Raw genomic sequence first — 17,971 nt, forward strand, 5'->3', positions numbered from 1 at the left:
CATCCGTAGGCTTTCACGTCCGTATTCCCCTCACGATCTCATGAACTACAGTATCTTGCATCGTTCTAAGAATGACACTACACTACAATTTGCGTAAAAAACAACATGCTCAACTCGTCCGTTTCTAAGATAGGTAAGGGTACAGCGCGCCTAGTATGACTTTGGGTCGCTATCGTGTTTTCGGAGCCTCTCCGAGATCAGAGATGGAGAAAAGCATCGGAGAAGATGCGTTGGTGGCAGACCGTGTATCACGATTCACCCCAATGGTGTCCTTGCTAGCCTTGCCATCGCCTTCTTCTTCGTCCTGTGTGCTTTCCCGATTGCCACTGGAATCATTGTCTACTGACAAGTACGAATTCGCTGACACTTGTCTGGAATACCCAGGTCTCACTGGTAGTGGCCCATCTTCGCTAGATCGACGGATGACGATCGGCAATTCCCCGGGACTTCTGCCGAGTAAATCTGAATGATGCGACGTATCGGTCTTGACTGGTATCGAGCGAATCGGGGTTTGAGGTGATCGATGGTCGTGTTCCAAAGATTTATTGTCCATCTCCGGGGATGATAGGGAGAACTTGGGCAAATCGCTCGATGTGCGAATGCCTGTGGGCACTTCCGGCGATTTTGATTTTGAGCTCGAAGCACGCCTCTGACCTGAAAGTTCGGGCTCGCGAAGCGCTCGCGTGGCTGCCTGCAGAGCAACTTGGTGTATTCTCGCCCAATCTCGCTCGTCTTGCTCGAGATCCTCGCGCAGAACGTCGATCCAGCATTGGACCTTTGCGACATGAACGCGATCTTGGCGCACTTTTTGAGCCAAAATGGTGACAGCGCTTTGGATACGGTCACGAGTGAGTTTCTGAAACGGCGTGAGGATGGCTAAATTCCGTGCGAGTCGAAGATTGACCTCAAGGTTCTCTTTCACGTGCTTCAGTTGAGCTTCAAAGCGATGTATCTGACGCTGAGATGGGATGAGCACACTGTCATGTACATGATCTTTGCCGGGCCGAAACTCACCTCGACCGCGACATTTCGGGAACGATGGCCTATGCGTCGGTCCGTGCTGCCCATGTTCGCTTTCCATGTTATGAAATCTCCAGGTTCAGAACCGGCGGCGAGGTCAGCCTTGACTACATCCAAGACTTTCTCCAGCTTTTCGCCTGATGTTTCCATCACTTCATTGGACGTATCGACTGCCGGCATGGCCCTGGCGTCGGCGCTCTTGGCCCTGATGGCTATTGGCCGAGGAGCCGCGGGACTGGAAACGGTGTGACTCGAGGCGCGGATAAATTGTGGCGAAGCGGTCGGGGCAGGACCTTCAAAGGAGACTTTTTTCACTGGTCCTTGACTTGCTCCCGTTTCGGCAGACTCTGGTTCTGCGCTGCTCTGCTCCACCTGATGTTGTTTTGCGGCTTCAGCACCAATCTGGACTGCTCCCTCCTTCTGGACAGGTGGACTGCGCATCCTGATATCTGCCGTCTTGAACGCGCTGGCATAATTGATCAGATTGATCCATTCGTTCATTTCATTTTCATCCGCAGCCTGAAGCATGTAGGAGCGTCCCGGCGGCATGAGGTACCGGAATGTGTTCGAGGACTGAGGAGAGGATCCATAAGCGAAGGCCTTAAGGTGAGAGAGGATAACTCACTGAGTCCAGGCTCTCGTCATACGTTGCGATGCACTGAGACACCGGGAACACTTCATCAGGCTTGAAGTTGACCACTGTCGACAGCACTGTGGGCTCGTCGACGGTTCCCGATGTCCGCTGAGTCTGTTCAAGAATGGACAGCGCCCAAGTGGGATCTCTGAAGAATAAGAGCTGTGACCCGGTGAGGACTACGCTCCAGGCTTTCCATTTGCGAGAGAGCTTTTTGCCAGTCTCGGGCCCTTCATCTGGGTGGGAATGAAAATCAGTCATGAAAAAAGCATGATCAGACGTCTTACGTCCGCACCCACCTTTCCGAGACAACAAGCCAGCCTTGGTCACTCGGAGAACCAAGTCAGGCTCTCGCTTTGTGGACCCGGCAGATGAATTTCCAATGAAGCTTGCCGTGGACGACTTCCTTTTCGTAGAGATAATTGGAAGCAAGGCTCCCTTTAAAAAAGTGTTGTGTAGGGAATCCGCATCCGATGGACGAGTTCCGTGACAGTTGAATGGACTGTCGACAGGCACGAAGCGCTCGACGTCCACTCGCAGGGAATCCATGGCTCCGGTACCGATGAGCTGATATACGTCGAGCTTCCCAGATGATCTGGGAGTCTGGAGTGTCATGGAGCCAGACGGTGTCGAGGGACCAGCTGAGCTCGGTGTGTACGCATCCAATGCTAGATTGCTTGAGATGGCCGATCGAGAGGTCGGATCGTCGTCAACGAAAATGAATGGGGTGTACGTAATGTTGTCGTAGAATGCCTAGCGATCAGGACTAACCTCAGGCGTACTCTCACCTCCAAGACAGTAGACGAAACGCCGTCCAAACGAGTGTTCTTGACATAATCCGGTTTGGTCATTTTATTCTTATTGTGTCTGTTGAATGCGTCCGTATGGAGCATGATCATGGAGAAGGCCAAGATGTACGTGTTATCTATGACGCACTTCAGCATGACAGACTGCCGCCTCCTCGACTCACCTTTGGTACCGAACAAGGCCGGCTCGCATTCCTCGTACCGTGCTGAGAAAGCTTCGATAATTCGATCGATCTGCTGCGTCTCCTTGGGCAGAGACATGGCCAGCAGAAGTTTTCGCAGGGCCACGTCTAGAGAATTGTGGGTGAAATCAAAGCGACTCATGAAGAGACGCAGGGCATCCCGATAGAAGTCGTCCGCACTGAGTCAGAAATCAGTATGTTTCCAACGGCGAAAGTCCACCATTTACTCACCTTGAGGCTAGAACCGTGCCAATGTCCGAACCGCCAACGCTCCGAGTGATCCGTTCCAAGAATTGCTCCGGTGTTTCGTCATCCAGGCGCGCCGAGATAGCTTTCAAAGCCGCATTGCCCATAAATGCCGAGATGGAACCAGCACTCGGTCGAGGACTGGCTACCAGAGAACTAGGCTCATCTGGCGATCTGAGCCCGCTCTGATAAGCCGAGGACAAGGATCCACTTGAACGTGGGGGCAAAGGGAAGAGTGTCGGACCGCGCGGAGAGGTGCCTAGGAGATTTTGCGTCATTCGAGATATCGCGCTCGCTCGTCGACGCGGCGGAGTCGCAGCAGCTGGGTAGAGTTGAGGAGAGACGGGCGATACAAATGTGGAAGAGGAAGGGGCGGCAGACAATGTTGAAGCTCTGACCCTTCCGGACCGACCTGTCAGCAATGCTGCCGCCGGTGGACGATTTGAGCCCGAAGCGACAGAAGATGCGGATGTAGCAGTCATCGAGGTTCTTGGGGAGCGTTCCGGTGTCTCATTCAGCAGGATCTGTCGATCTCCATCGAGAAGTCCAAGCAGAGTATTGGAGCCAGAATTCTTCTGGAACATACCTCGACGGGATCGCGGTCGAGATGATGCGACATCTGAGGATGAGGACAAGGTCTGCTGCATGATGATGCCATCTCCGCTCGGCCGTCCCCCGAATTCTGCCGTGTCGATTCGTCCGGGCAGCTCGTCTGATTGTATCTGATCTTCCTTGTCAGATTCGACCCCAGGCTTACCCCGAGAGGATGATCGTAAAAAAGCAGAACGCATCCGACCAATGATGGCAGCGTTACCGGAGCTGGATCGACCGGGCATCTTTGGGCGTGAGCCTTCAAAGGGAGAAGGTTGCAGTGACCGAGAGGGTAGATGAACTTCTGACGAGTTGCGGTCATTGTCGCAACCACGAGGCCTAGGAGCATCTGACCAAGCTCTAGCGCGACTTCCATGATCAAGAGATGAGCCAGGGATGAGATTTGCGCTGGGCGTCGGAAGGACCTCCTTCTCGGGCAGAGAGTCCAGGGGAGTGGAGGGTCCGGGCCTGAACTGCTCATAGCTGTCCATCCATGGTCTCATCCCTGGGCCCCAATGTGAGCTCCCTTCAGGGTCGAACAGTGTCTCCTCGCCATCGGGCGTGGAGACCCACGTCTCTGGCTCCGCGATTTGACTCGATGAAAAACTGTCTGCCTCGAGCTGCAGAGACGATTGAGATGATTCTGCCGTTGTGGGCCGACCCCTTATCCATCTTTGAGCAGCTGGAATCGGGCGAGCTTGCGCAGGTAAGACAATAGGCGAATTGGGGATCGTCGGTATTCCTTCCGATTCACGCTCCTCGTTCTGAGCTGAAGCACGGCGATTGAACAGGCTTTGAATTCGGCTTTGGGATCCAGGGACGACAGTAGTTGCGCCAGACGTCTGCCTAGATCCGGAGTACTCATCGACGGATGGCCTTTTCAGTGGCTCTTGTGAAGGTCTTCTTGAAGATGTCCGGGATAGACTCTTGGCTCCAGATGCAAGCTCGTCGGAGAATTTTTCCGGATCAGTCTTGATTCGAGGAAGTTTGCCCTCCGATTGACGACGCTTGACCGTCTTTTTGATACCCAGCCAGCCGAGTACGCCAGAAGCTTTCACAACCATTTCATCGGTCAAGGGCGACTCTGAGTATACAGGTTCTGGTGATGCTGGTCGGCTACCGATGGGTGCAGCGGCTCCTGAGGACGATTCTTTCCAGATCCCAGACAAGCTCCGGGCACGTCGCACTCGGGTTTGTGACTCTGCGTTTGGTGTACTCCGGCCGGACTGATGGGTGCCTTCTCCTGGTAGCGCGAAGACGATGCGCTGAGCCGGGCTAGCTGCCCGGAGTCGTACAGGCGTCGAGACGGAGACAGGCTTGGCGGGTACTGGAGGAGGGATGTCGTTGTTAAGCTGGGATGCGGCCTGTCCAGGTCTCCCTAAGCCGATTGGAGTGAGCTTTTGAGGCAGAGTAGAGTCCATGATGGGAGGATTGATATCGGATGACGGGATCTCGCGAGGTGAAGGTCTGGGTGAAGCACTTCGGGATCTATTACGTGTCATGGGTGACGAAAACTGCGGCAGCAGAGTCTGAGAGATGCCTTCGGGTGCTACTAAGACCGAAGGATCCGAGTGATGTGTTGGACTAGAAGGAGTGATGACGATGTCTGTGGGTAAGGTCGGACTATCGACGGGGAGGAGGGCCAGAGGTATAGGTGGAAGGGGTCGTTCGGTGGGGGTGAGAGGTTGAGATTCGTCCAACTGGAGCAAGTTGGGTACGCGGTCCCCATAAGATGAGGTTCGGGCCGGGATCATCGGGCGAGGCGTGATGGATTCTCGGGACGGATGATGAATGTTGGATTCAAGAGTCTCGAGTGAGGCTAGTTGGGGGGTGGTAGAGAGGGACTGATGGAGACATTTAGCTCTCGTGAAGCTCGGGGACATAATGCGACTCACGGCTGGAGGGGACGAATCCCTTGAATCCCGGACCGGGTGCGTAATGGTAGTCTGCGATTCTCTCCGTCTCGTCGCTAGAGACATGTCGGCGAAACCCAAAGTGCCTCCATCAGAGCTTTCTTCTCCAGCACGTCCTCCTCTTCTTCTGGCGCCATTCGTGGACTCTTTCCCCCCGGCAGGCGCACCGGGCATGATCTCCTCCCACGAGCCTCGCGTAGGTAGACTCGAGGATAAAGTCTCCCTTTCATGATCTGCCGATCTTCTCCGTTGAGCTTCCACTGAAGGCTCTACCAATCTCGATGATGAACCGCCAAAATGGAACCATGATCTCCGTCGACCACCAGTAGTGCCCGGTGTATCGGGCAACGCCTGGACCTGAACTATATCACGGTCGCGGTCGACATGTTCATGACTTGTTCTTCGTCTAGGTGACGATGGGCCGGCTCCAGCATCTTCCATGATGTGGATGTCATTCCACGGGCTGGCTCTGTTCGTTCTAGGTCTGCTGGACACGCGTGATTGATCATTCCACTCGCCACAAAATGATATCCATGTAGGCCGGTTTACAGGCTATACCCGAAGCGGGGGGGGAATAAGGAGCTCAACTCTAGACAAGAGGTGAACGGGATAGCTTGGATTCGAAAAGAGTTTAGATCTCCGCCATACAGTGCGACGGTTGCCTGACCACGTCAGAGAGCTTCGCTGCCAGATGAGGATTGACTTGGTCCAAGAGGTTTCGCACGGTTTTAATATAATAATATATAAGCCGGTCTGGACTCCAGCTTATTATGATTTTTACGTCACGCTGCGGAAAAACCAGCGAAGCTGCAGCAGCGGTTGAGGGGAGCTACTTCATCGGACACCGACGACCGTTCTGGACGAGGCGAGTTCAAGTGTAGATCGATTGAAGACAATTGTTCTCCGATCAGTTCCAGAGACAGACAGACGGGAAGCTCTGGGCTGCTCCCGACTTGCTGTTCGGATCACAGTCGGGCTTCTGGGGGGTCTCCTCCTCTCAAGACGTGTTCAGGCCATGGCTGCGTGTTTAGCATTTGTGCAAAAGGTCTGTGTGCCGATCGGCTTTTGATGCTGTGCTGTCCTTCACCCATTGACATCTGAGGCGCGGCGGGGCTTTAGAGCTGGGCGGCGACCATTGCCAAGGGAGGTGAGATACCATGAGCTCAAGTGTGATCGCAGTCGACTCATTTTGGATGTGCCTCTGCTCAGGACATGATTGCAACGTACTGTCTTCCGTGAGGCGCGCCACTGGACTCTTCTACGTGGTTTTGATCCTGAGCTGATACGATCATCAGTTGACATTCATCCATGCCAGGCCGGGACATTTGAGAGCATCCTTGAAGATTGATCAAATTCATGTGAACAATCATAATGTGTGTGTGCCAGTGTACCTCTTTGGCTGACGGACCGACGCCGCAGACCATACATGGAGGCGTCATACTTGCGGTCAGTAAAGTATCGAGAAGCCCATCATGTCCTGTGGCCGATCTGACCCCCCGCCCCTTTGGGACATTTCTAGCTCACGGATACACTGACGTCCCTCGCGATAAGTACGATGGGGTATCATCCTACAGGCGTATCCGTCAATGCCTCTACCGAATTTGTCCGTCCAGGCGGAAGATCAGGTGATGAACTCATCGGCGTAGGAGAGGTTGTCAAGCTGGGTGAGTTGTTGAACCCCTCCTCGAACAACCAACCTCTCTCGCTGAATGCCACCTTCTTTAAAAGGCAAGAGCCTCGCCTACACAAGAATCACATTTTACGATCCGCAAGGTCGGGTGGTTGCCTTTGGATCGCATACAAAACATTTGGGTGCGGCCACAGCTGTGGTCAAATTCTCGTCGGATGGGGAGCGAGAAGAGCCAGTCAGAAGCGCAAAGCTGTGATCAAGGGACTTGGCTCGCTCCGACCGTGATCTTTCTGGAGTTGGACTCGATCGCACCCCACCACTCAACATTTACTCACAGCCTTGAGGCTGGCCAATGGTTGTAACGGAGACCGTATCGTATACCATGATAGGTAGTGCGAATACGGTCAATGTTTGCAGTCTTCACGAATTCTCTTATGCTCGTACCCCGTCATGCTCTTATGCAATGCAGAGATCCATGCAATGTACAACTCTACGTTAAAAGTTTATTGAAGCGTCGTCCAGCTCGTATCATTGTCGTTTCTCCCCTCACTCCGAACCAGCGCCTTCACATCGCCCCAAATGCCAACTGCAACTGACCGCCTGCTCCGCCCTCACCCATTCTCAACCCTTGCATCTTGTCCACTTGTTCCCTCTTCCATCGTTTCCTCGCCAAAGTCAAGTGCACACCTAGATTTGCATGAATCTGACTCAGGCGAGATTGATTCCATCTGGCACTGGATCCAGACAGTCTCGTGCCTGGGGACTCGCGTCAGTGCACTGCTTGTATCATAAGTTGGCTCGACATACGTATTTTGCGCATGGACGCAGAAATGATCTGCCCAAGGTTTTGTATAGCATCCTTTGCGTCGTCTTCAGATATCGAGCTTTTACCTGTCCGCTCGACAAAGTCGTACATTCCACCGAGGGTCCAAGTGAAGAGATCAATCATCCGTGACACGAGGTCATGATCTGGACGTTTGACGCAGAGCTGGGTATAGATGGTCTCGGCTGCGTGTCGCAAGTCGGCGAGCTGAGGAACGCATGTGCTCTGTAACAGCACGATTCTGTGAGCGGTCGCCGGTTACTTTTACGGACTGCTAACTTACCATATCTTTGTTAGGCGATTTGAGGAGGCAGCAAGCTAGCCAAGCCATTGATTCCTGAGAAGCCGAGGATGGACCCGCGAAGCATTCCATACTGACGTTGTACACATTGAGCTTTCTTTTCGATGGCTCCATAGCCATAGAGTCCTCGGACGAAGCCACAAGGTACTCCGCATGGGCAGTGAGTTTCTGAGCCGCTCATCAGCATTGGACCGATCCCTAGTCGCCTTGTCCATACTGACCTCCTGCGGTACGGCCGACACCAGAATCTGCGCAGCTTTCCGTGCCGAGCTTTGGAGAGTCCCACTTGTCGACTTGTCAGCCGCCAGATGATGCAACACCAAGACACAGTCGATGATGGACCGTAGATGTGATTCCGGGATCTGGTCCCAGGTGGTTATACCAAGCAATTCACAAATCAACTCCGCTGCCATGTCGCGATCTAGGCTGATTGGATCGTCCCATTCTGGAATGTCGTTTGCCAGTGGCAGCAAGACGGGATTCGCGCCGAGAGCCTCTAAGAGTGACAGGCAGATTTTAGGCAGCTCGATTCGTGAAGCATGTGGTAGATGCCGCGACACGTAGCAGAGCGCAGAGCGGATCGCGAGAAGCTTAGGGCCAGAAGGATATCCGAGAGCTTTAAGAGGGAATCAGGATGTGATCTTTCCGTAGGAAGAGTGTGGCTCACCACATCTGATCAGCCACGAATAAAGTTGATCGGCACCATCAGATGCTGTAAGCACCCTGTCAAAGAGACCTGCAGATAATAACACAGTGATCGTGGCAACATCTGCAATGAGTCAGCGGGGACTGTCAAACGTACCACTGCGGGTTTCTCACCTTGTTTCTGGCTCAGGCCAATCAACGCCTCCCCACGCCAATCGACCTTGGGTCCAAGATCAAGGACAGGAGGCTCCAAAGTTCGGTTCAGGTCAATCTCCTGCGGTCCTGCCCAGAAAGGTATCTGAGATTGTACATGGTCCCTGTTGAGCTCTGTCTGGTCGTCGGCCTCAATATCCTTGACCATATCGGCATCTATCAGGCCTTGTGGGACATCCGCCAACGCCGCGGTCAAAGAAGATCCGGAGATCTGACGTGCTCTTTTGGTTGGTTCACAGTCCGTTTCCTCTTCTCCGTCGTATTCCTCCTCTCCTTGGCCGGAGACAGGAGGTGTAGGGTACGGCACCTGTTCTTCGTCTTCGTTTTCGTTGATGGCAGCGAGGATGGCTTCAGTCTGAGCACCCGATACACCCCTCTTCTCATTCCGCTTATTCTCACGCATCAATCGATCGAACTCCATGGGGACTTTTCGCTTGAGATGCAAACTCGGCGTGGGCCTCAAAGATGGTTTGACATCCGTATCGAGAGAGGCCGATCTGAGTCTCGAAGAGATTCGCGACGGCTCCGGCTCGACCGGTAGAAGCGCACACCCAAGACCCTCAATTTTATCTTCATCCTCAGCTTCCTCAGTTGCCTCGCGCTCGACTTTGGCGCTCAATTCGGCCATTTGACGACGACGTTCTTCCTGTTTTAGGAGCATAGCTGCTCGCTCCGCAGCTCGTTGCAGCTCCGCCGCTGCCAGGATGTCGTTGAACGATTTTTTGTCCTTCGCCCCAAGCGGCGAACCAATGGCGCCAGTCTTGACATATCGGGGCGAGATCTTTACAGACTTTGGCCTCTGAGGCGTCAAGCACTTTTTCGGAGTGACGAGTGATGGTTGACCGGAGGCTGTTACGCGTGAAGGTGTACCGGGCAAAGCAGCGGTGTCAGATGTGTGTGACTTCTTGTCTGCCGCTTTATGGCTGTTCGGCGTCTGAGGAATGGCTCTCTGGCTGCCGGGAAGGGATCGCACCGTCGTGGGAGATTCGGGCTCAAAAACAAAGTCTTCAAAGTCGGCGAGCTGGGTATCATCAGTAGGACGAATAGACAGGGACTCTCACCAAATCGAGGGCAGGAGTGACAGCCCTTGCCGGAGTGATGGCACGCATCTCGAGCGATTCCTCTACTTCTTCCTGCGCTTCCTCATCAGGACCGTCTGATCTGTCTACCTTCATCTTGGTGATCGATACCAGTACTGAGGGAGAAGGTACATATCTCCGGGCCTCTGCAGGATTCTGAGATGTTCCAATGACCATGCGCGAGCCGCTCGAGGTGCCATACTTCGAGATCGATGCGCGATTGCCCATACGAGCCGGCTGAGTCGGCGGGGCGGGCGACAGGGAACTAGAACTGTTTCGAAGCCGCTTCTGTGGCGACTTTGCCCTGACGCTGGTCGATGCCAGAGTGGATGATCTCGCCGGACGAGGTTGAGCGAGTCGAGACCTGGACCCTGAACCGAACGTTCCGCTCGAGGTTGGCCATTTCTCAGCGTCCATCGTAGGAATGACGTATCGTCCTTCTTCAGGTCGCGCACGTTTCGGTCGTGAGTGCTCCGCAGACAATTCCGGGGATGCTGGGACGGCTCTCTTGGCAGCCGGTCGATACGATTCTTCATCTTCTATCAGTTTTGGTCTTTCTATTCGACGGGATGGGATCGTCGCCGCCGCTGATCGACGAGGGCCTTGACGAGACGAGCTTGACGGCAGAATGAGTCGACTACCCGCCGAGGGCGATGTTCGCGCAGGATGAGACGGGTCAATTTTGGTTCGTTGGGAGGGTGAAGGGTTGGGGTTTGTGGACTGAGGGGCGTGTGCATAGAACGACGTTGGACGGCGCAGGGAGTGTGTGGACGTTGCCTCAGCGTTCATTGGGGTGGTGCAAGAGCTGGAGGGAAAACTGGTCGAAGTGGTTGACGACCTCTTCATGGCTTTGACGGGAGATTTGTAGTTGGTTGCTGATGCGGGAGGAACATGCTGATGCGAAGTTGAAGGACGGGAGGAGGAGGAGAAAGACGACGCCGATGACTTTAAGAGCATGTCGTCGCCTTTGACAACCCTGACTTTCTCCAGGTCAGCGGACTTGTGAGAGCCACTGGGAAATGAGATTCTGTCTGGTTGCTGTTGCGCAGGTCTAGAGGTGGATTGAGGCATAGCGAAAACGCCATCAGAGGGTCTCGGCGGTTTGGGTATCCTCCGAGCCAATTTTGACATGTTGGAAAAGTTCACTGCGCGAGGACCCGAATTCTGTGGTTCAATCTGCGTGGTCGGTGGTCGCGGTATGTTCCGTGGGAGTTGTGAGGGCCGCTCAGTGTTAGGAGGGGATTGGACTAGGACCAGAGAATCAAGGGAAGATCCAGATGATTGAGAGAGGACTTCGATAGGTCTGGCGGATGTCCCGAGCCCTAATTGGAAATCTGGGTGTTGAATCTTCGTAGTGGACATGGTCCGCTTGAGCCCTTCACCTAGAGATCGATAGACGTCTTTGACTCGCTTTTTGGGAGATGTTGGATATTTGTCGGGATGATCGGAATGTAAAGGGGAGGATTTGGAAGGATTATTGGTGTACTTGATGGTGTTGAGCTTGGACGAGGAGGAGGAGGAGGAGGAAGATGTGTCTCCGAGCCCTAGAGCTCTCGCTAGACTCGGTATGGACTCGTCTGATCCTTCTCGTTCCACTGGTTCTTGAATCTCATCATCTGAATCCGGAACGACGATGATCTGCCTTTGTGAGGATGGGATTACGCGAGGCCCTGGAGAGATGCGAAACAGTTTGGATCGAGATGCATCCTGTGTGGCAGACAAACGTTGCTGAGGTGGTGGTAATGGACGCGATGAGAGTGAACGAGAGGAAGAGGAGGAAGAGGAATGGAGGTAGATTGATTTGGATCGATTGGGCTGAGGCTTCACTGGGTGATCATCATGCTTGAGCGGACGTGTCGTGGAGGAGGAAGCGAAATTGGATGATGTTGTTGAGCCGTGGTACCTGCCGCTGCCTGGTGGAGGTAACGGTCCAGATGGTCTGACAAGACCCTTCGAGCTGGACGCCTTGACTCGATCGTGTGAGTCCGAGCTCGAGCCTGATCCATTGAAGAACCGACTCGTGCTCGGAAGAGCAGGACCCGGACCAACCTCAGCGCCAGCGACAAAGGGTCGTGAGATCAGCTTTGGCTGAGAAGCAGGTCGCTGCTGAGATGACGACGGGTCAACTTGCATCTTCACCCAGAGCTTCCCAGAGAGAGCCACTGCTCCTTGTAGGGTGAAACAGGGTCGGTTGACTGGACTTTGTCATTTTGAATCAACCGAAAGTAATAATAATGGGAGACCCGGCGCGCGTCCCTTTTTTGGGCGGCAATAGGACCGCGGGCTGGAGATCAAACCACGTCGAGTTTCTAATGTTTCTAATGATTAACCCTCAGCATTAGCATATCTCAGTCCTATTGTCACGACCGAGGAGGGGTTGGACAACTACGTCATTCATGCGACAATCGGTCGGTGTCCCTCACTTGCTCACACACACACACTCTCAATTCAACCTATTACCGACCTTCCTTGTCATTGACAACATTCCATAACACCGCACATCATGTCCTACGCATCTGTCGCTTCGCATAACAGTGAGTCGGCACTGCTTGTGTACTCTCTCTCTGATCTTCTTCTCACTGACCCACCCACCCTTAATAGTTCCCTTTGGGGAGATGCCCAAGCCCGATCCACATCTCGCAGACGGTGCTACTTCCAGCAGCAGTGACAGCAATAGTCATCCAACGTTTGATTCCAAGGTGAGTGAGTGAGTGACTGGGAGGAGACGAGAGACGAGCGTGAGAAAGTTTTCTCGGTTGGCCCATTATCATTCGATCATCCCATCGATCCATTATTACCTGTTCATTCCTAATGGGGATTAGTGTTCCTCACACGTGACGTCACTTTTTCCTCTTGTCCGATATCTTCCCCCTTTTTTTGATTCCGTCCCACGACCTCATCCAGCCTATGATGCCATAGGATCGCTGTCTCTCTCTCTCTTTCCCTCTTTCCTTTCCATTTTTCCCCTCCTATATATCCTCATCTCTCTTTCCTACCTCCATCTTTCTTCTTCATCGTTCTCATCAACTCATACGTATATCAACCTCCAGATCAACGTCCTTCCACCGGGATCAGATCCAAATCACCCAGACTACCACCCTACTGGTCAAGCTCCCCCTGAACCAGTGACTCTCCATCCGGCAGACTCGTATCAACCTCACACTTCCGACTCGGCTCCTACTCCTCTACCTGCACCTCACAAGAAAGATATCAACATGCCCGAATCAGGTGAAAGCTGGCAAAACAAGGGAAAGAAGATGGGACGAAAGGCCGGAGTGAGTGGTGTGAAATCACACACGCTCTCGCGAGACCATTCCCCCTGACCCATTTTCTCAGGACGAACTCGACCACGCCGAAGGTGCCGCCGCTCAATACTGGGAGAAGACCAAGGACGTCGTTCTCCGACCTGGAACCCTTGGAGGATTGATGGGAGTCGGTGAGTGGCAAATGAGCACTGTCCAGCAAGCCCCTTTTTATTTTCTTTTTGGACTGACACCAGACATCCTCCAGTCAACGTCGGTATTCTCGGAACCCTCGGATACTACGCCTATACCCGCAGAGACCAGCCTTGGGACAGACGGATTGTCGGAGGAGCCGTCGCTGGAACTTTGGCCCTCTTCGGAGCTGAGGGGTGAGTCTTCAGTATTCACTGAACAGCATCTCATTTCCCGCCAGATACGTTGCCGATTCTTACCTCGACACTGCCGAGGGCCGAGCTGAGGCTGAGCGAGCCAAGAGAGAAGGATCTCGAGCCTACCTCCGGGCCAAGGAAGTCATTCTCCGACCTGGTGTCTTTGGTGGTCTTGCTGGAATCTGTGAGTCACGAACTGGCTTGTCGTGTGATCTGTCCTGACATTTTATTCAGTGAACCTCGGTGTCCTCGGAACTCTCGGATACTACGCCTATGAGAACTGGCACAGACACTGGGATCGACGAACGCTGTCTTACATTGCCGTCGGACTCTTGACCCTCAGTGGGTTGGAAGGGTGAGTAGGCTGCACCACCCGGATCACCACGTTTCTAACACTTTTCTCAGATGGGCCGGAAAGGAGTACGCCGACCACGAGCTCCCCAAGCGACAGTAGATTGACTCGATGACTAGCGAGGACTGAATGGGAACACGGTGGCACGAGGGATAGTTTTCCATACCCTACTACTACGAACGTTTTTACTTATTCCCCCCCGTCTTCTTTTTCGACTCGTTCTTTGCTCTCCCCAGTCTTTTTTCTCTGTCAATCCTCGCTCTGTTTTCTCGTCTTCGATCCCATGACAAATGTATTCAATGCAAACATGTTCAATGACTGAGGGCGGCTATGATGGCGTGGGGCGGAATTTTTGAACACCCAAAAGTCTGGAATTTGGTCCCGCAAACGTTTTTCCTCCTCATCGTCCTGACAGTCTGAAGTGCATGTTGTTTCACTGTTGACCCTCGAAGGCTGTAGTCGCACTTTGGGGCCAGTTTGGACTGACCTTGCAGATCTCGAAGGACGCACTTGTCAAAAATCGCCAGCTGTTGGACAAGCTAAAGGGTGTATTTACAAACCTCACATCCAGGCACCACCGCACGGCACACGAAAACGCGTTTTCCCCTCCCCTCGCGCAAAAAGATCTGATCCCACTCCGAGCATACGATCGATCCGACGTTGCGGCCCTAGAACACAAACATTCCAGCGGATAGTACCTTCTAGAGAGTATCTTGAACCGACCGTGGCTCCGACTGTTAACCCTCTGCCTCGTCTCTTGGCTTTTACCAAATCCACTATGCCTGTGCTCAATATGCCTGGAGGCGTTTCTCTTCCTGCATACCTCTCTGGCTCATCTTCTTCACCTCCACGATCTCCGCATCCTGCTCCTCCAAGTGGATTCTCTTCATTCTTCGCTCCGAATCCTTCGCATACCTCGGGACCATCAAGGCACCGAGTGTTTAGGCCAACGAGGAGAGATATCCTCTTGTGTCTATTGACGCTTTTCTTATCCTACTTGTTGTTTCATCCTTCTGATCACTCCCTTCCCCCTCGACGAAACTCCCGACCGAAACCCAGCGCCAGTGATATCTCAACGTCTGGATCCTTGAAAACTGGTGAAGATGGCAGGATAGGCTTCGCGGATCGATTATCCGGCGTCACGAAATGGGGATCGTTATTCTCTGGTGGTGGAGGATCTGGATCTGGAGAAGCTTATGATCATGATGATGAGTCGAGTCTTAGCTGCGCTGTTGGATCTCTCGCGCACGAAAAGACTTTTGGAGAGAGCGTTCAAACTCATGGATTCATCAAGGCCCCTGCATTAGGTGTCGTTGCTGCTGCTGGTGGAATTGTGAAATCAGGTGACGGTGATGCAGAGGATGAGGGAGAAGACTCCTCAGATGCCGTCGTTGCGGATGGAGATGGTGAAGATGATGAGAATGATACATTAGATGGGAGTGCGACTGTATTGAAAGGATTCCAACCCGGCTGGACATTGGTGGACAAGCTGTATCTGTATAATGGAAGCTTTTACGTCGTAACGTGAGTTTGACGGCAGAACACAAACCATCAGTAGATGCTCAACACAGGCTCTGCCATAGTGACGATCGTGAACAATGGCCCGAACTGCGCCTTATGACGTCGACAGGTCTACCTGCCAATGGAGACCCCGGGAATGAGGAAGCTAGAGAACCGAAAGGGAACGAGGTGGGTTGACGTGGTGGATAAACGAGCCGCCGTATTCACTCCACACACTCTTCTAAAAGATCCTCTTCATCACTCCTGCTCATGCTGCCAAGCTGTGGGGACATAGAGTGTACCAAATGGACGGTACGACATGGCTCTTCAACGATGGGCAATGTGAGTGTGGTCTGGTCTGTTCACTCGACCCATGGCGGCTGGTGCGATACTCACTCAATTTGTCCAGTCATCGACCACTACTATCACTTCGTGGCTGAATTACTCATGGGCACTTGGCGAACGTATTGCAGTCTAGACCCAGATATCACCGCGGCGGGAGAAACGTCTCTACCTCCACCGAAACGTATCTGGTTCCTGCACCAAGCCGTGAATGAGTGGTGCGTCGTCAACCGTATCGCTGCATTGCTCGAATGATGACACTGATAATGCTACAGGCGAGATCGTCCTCGATTCAATTCTCTCGTCTTGTTCGCCCTCTTTCCTTCGGTCTCGATACTCTACCCTGAAGACTTTGCAGACATGGCCGTCATGACGGCTTCAACTCGACCCAAGGCTTTCGTCTTCGAACGCGCTCTGTTGGCCGACAGATCCGCCGCATTCCGAGGTCAATGGACAGCGCCTACATCTAGAACCGTGGCATCGGCACTTCAAGTGGGCAAAACCTCTCGTTGGTGGTGGGAACCTATTCGTCGACAGATATTGAGGTACTCTGGGGTCTCTGAAGATGTCATTGCGCGAAACTTGGAAGGGTACGGATCCATCGATCCGGCCATGCTCGGTGCCGTCAATACACATGGGGTGGCTGTAGGTGATAGCGGTATCAAAGCGGGTTTGAGTATCGGCGCGGGGTTGGACACGGTCGAGCCACTGGCTCCGCCTGGAACGTACACGCCAATCGTGACGTACATTTCTCGACAGAAGTCCAGACGACACTTGACACCTGAATCTCATGATAATCTCGTCAGCGCATTACAGAGACGAGCGCAAAAGGCAAACTTTGAATTGATCATTGTGGAAGCGGAACACATGACAAAGGAGGAACAAGTAGCATTGGCCGCCAGGACCACGGTGAGCGAGCACAGGGTAGCGAAGTGATCACATTGCTAATACGTCCTCATACAGATCATGCTCGGCGTCCATGGGAACGGGTTAACTCATCTCGTCTGGATGCCGGCGACGCCTCGAAGTGCAGTAATAGAAATGTTTTTCAAAGGTGGATTCGCAAGGGATTGTGAGTCGGCGCAGATTGAAGAAGACATTGATTTGTTCGCTGACCCTGGCTTGCTTGTTCGCTGTTTCAGACCAATGGACAGCCCATGCGCTCGGTATCAGGCACTTCGCGTTCCAGCATGATCAGTTCTTCACTGCGCCGAATCTACCTAACGTGGACTATCCAGAAGGTTTCCAAGGAGAACAAATCACAGTGGACGGGGAAAAGGTGGCAGATGTGATTGAAGCGAGGCTAGCAGGGAGGTTGTGAGGGTGACATGCGGGGACCGGAGGCAGAGCGACAGCGCGACAGCGCGTTCCAGCCGGATCATTGGGGTGAATCGTGTGAGGAGCTTTCCAGGACTTCACAGGGCTAGGTAGGGATGGGACATATTAGAAGGAGTGACTGGGGATATTATGCTTCAGCGGGGCGGCTTTGTTGGACTTCAACTAGATACAGAAAGGAAATTTGGGAGCAGTGAGTACCGTACGGTAGTGAGATAAGGCAATCTTTGGGGTCTGCATCAGGGACACTCTCTTTTTGATGAATGTCTACAATCCCACATCTGGGTCATCTGAATGGTGATGTTAGGATGAATGATCATCTACCTCGTGAAGCTTTGAACCAACAAGCAGTGAGCTCTCACTGAACCGCGTAGAGAGGACCGTCGCGTGCCGCACCCTCGTTGAAAGGATCCCGGTTAAGCGGCTGCTTGAGTCCTGTCTGGTCCGATTGGGTCAATGGGATACTCCGATTGGAGCGGAAAGAACGCGCGGAGACACACGCCACCACGACACGACACGCCGATTTCCCTTTGTTTTTCGGTCATACCCGATACCAATCCCTGCGAGAAGGTACTCTAATTGGAAAGTAGGCTCACCGGGCCGGATCTGAATTGGGTTTGAGCCTAGTCGATGAGTGCGCTCTGGCCTTGACTGTCCCGAGGAGCTCATTGAAAGGAAGAGGGGGTGGGAGTGGGGGTTCCCTGGTCGCAATCTCCTCAGGATCGATC

General features: G+C 53.3%; 5 protein-coding genes across 5 annotated transcripts; 3 read left to right on the plus strand and 2 right to left on the minus strand.

Annotated features, from left to right (window-relative positions):
• Positions 1 to 54: 54 nt before the first annotated feature.
• Positions 55 to 6,109, minus strand: BD324DRAFT_654632 (hypothetical protein). The gene is made up of 8 exons (XM_022018800.1): positions 5,375 to 6,109; positions 2,874 to 5,323; positions 2,625 to 2,821; positions 2,443 to 2,579; positions 1,954 to 2,407; positions 1,646 to 1,890; positions 1,015 to 1,593; positions 55 to 958 (listed from the first exon to the last, which is right to left on the minus strand). The coding sequence occupies exons 1-8, from the start codon at positions 5,831 to 5,833 to the stop codon at positions 170 to 172; spliced, it is 5,310 nt and encodes a 1,769-aa protein (XP_021874690.1). The 5' UTR covers positions 5,834 to 6,109; the 3' UTR covers positions 55 to 169.
• Positions 6,110 to 7,509, plus strand: BD324DRAFT_612882 (Thioesterase/thiol ester dehydrase-isomerase). Its single transcript, XM_022014453.1, has 7 exons — positions 6,110 to 6,437; positions 6,512 to 6,539; positions 6,602 to 6,627; positions 6,688 to 6,765; positions 6,812 to 6,838; positions 6,912 to 7,056; positions 7,121 to 7,509. Exons 1-7 carry the CDS (start codon positions 6,408 to 6,410, stop codon positions 7,276 to 7,278), a joined length of 492 nt encoding a protein of 163 aa, XP_021874691.1. The 5' UTR covers positions 6,110 to 6,407; the 3' UTR covers positions 7,279 to 7,509.
• On the minus strand, positions 7,510 to 12,296 carry BD324DRAFT_678414 (hypothetical protein). Its single transcript, XM_022018989.1, has 7 exons — positions 10,066 to 12,296; positions 8,966 to 10,025; positions 8,814 to 8,915; positions 8,368 to 8,762; positions 8,129 to 8,314; positions 7,830 to 8,070; positions 7,510 to 7,778 (listed from the first exon to the last, which is right to left on the minus strand). The coding sequence occupies exons 1-7, from the start codon at positions 12,214 to 12,216 to the stop codon at positions 7,588 to 7,590; spliced, it is 4,326 nt and encodes a 1,441-aa protein (XP_021874692.1). The 5' UTR covers positions 12,217 to 12,296; the 3' UTR covers positions 7,510 to 7,587.
• Positions 12,297 to 12,586: 290 nt separating this feature from the next.
• On the plus strand, positions 12,587 to 14,168 carry BD324DRAFT_647914 (hypothetical protein; the record flags this gene model as incomplete). Its single annotated transcript, XM_022017740.1, has 8 exons — positions 12,587 to 12,617; positions 12,685 to 12,782; positions 13,134 to 13,358; positions 13,420 to 13,519; positions 13,594 to 13,714; positions 13,759 to 13,898; positions 13,949 to 14,069; positions 14,120 to 14,168. 8 exons carry the CDS (start codon positions 12,587 to 12,589, stop codon positions 14,166 to 14,168), a joined length of 885 nt encoding a protein of 294 aa, XP_021874693.1.
• A 691-nt stretch (positions 14,169 to 14,859) lies between these two features.
• BD324DRAFT_640712 (hypothetical protein) lies at positions 14,860 to 17,229 on the plus strand (the record flags this gene model as incomplete). The annotated part of the gene is made up of 8 exons (XM_022017366.1): positions 14,860 to 15,373; positions 15,410 to 15,590; positions 15,650 to 15,755; positions 15,815 to 15,908; positions 15,976 to 16,126; positions 16,184 to 16,817; positions 16,872 to 16,980; positions 17,051 to 17,229. The coding sequence occupies 8 exons, from the start codon at positions 14,860 to 14,862 to the stop codon at positions 17,227 to 17,229; spliced, it is 1,968 nt and encodes a 655-aa protein (XP_021874694.1).
• Between the last annotated feature and the right edge of the window lie 742 nt (positions 17,230 to 17,971).

Source organism: Kockovaella imperatae, assembly GCF_002102565.1.
Source record: "Kockovaella imperatae strain NRRL Y-17943 chromosome Unknown BD324scaffold_1, whole genome shotgun sequence".
Classification (NCBI taxonomy): domain Eukaryota; kingdom Fungi; phylum Basidiomycota; class Tremellomycetes; order Tremellales; family Cuniculitremaceae; genus Kockovaella; species Kockovaella imperatae.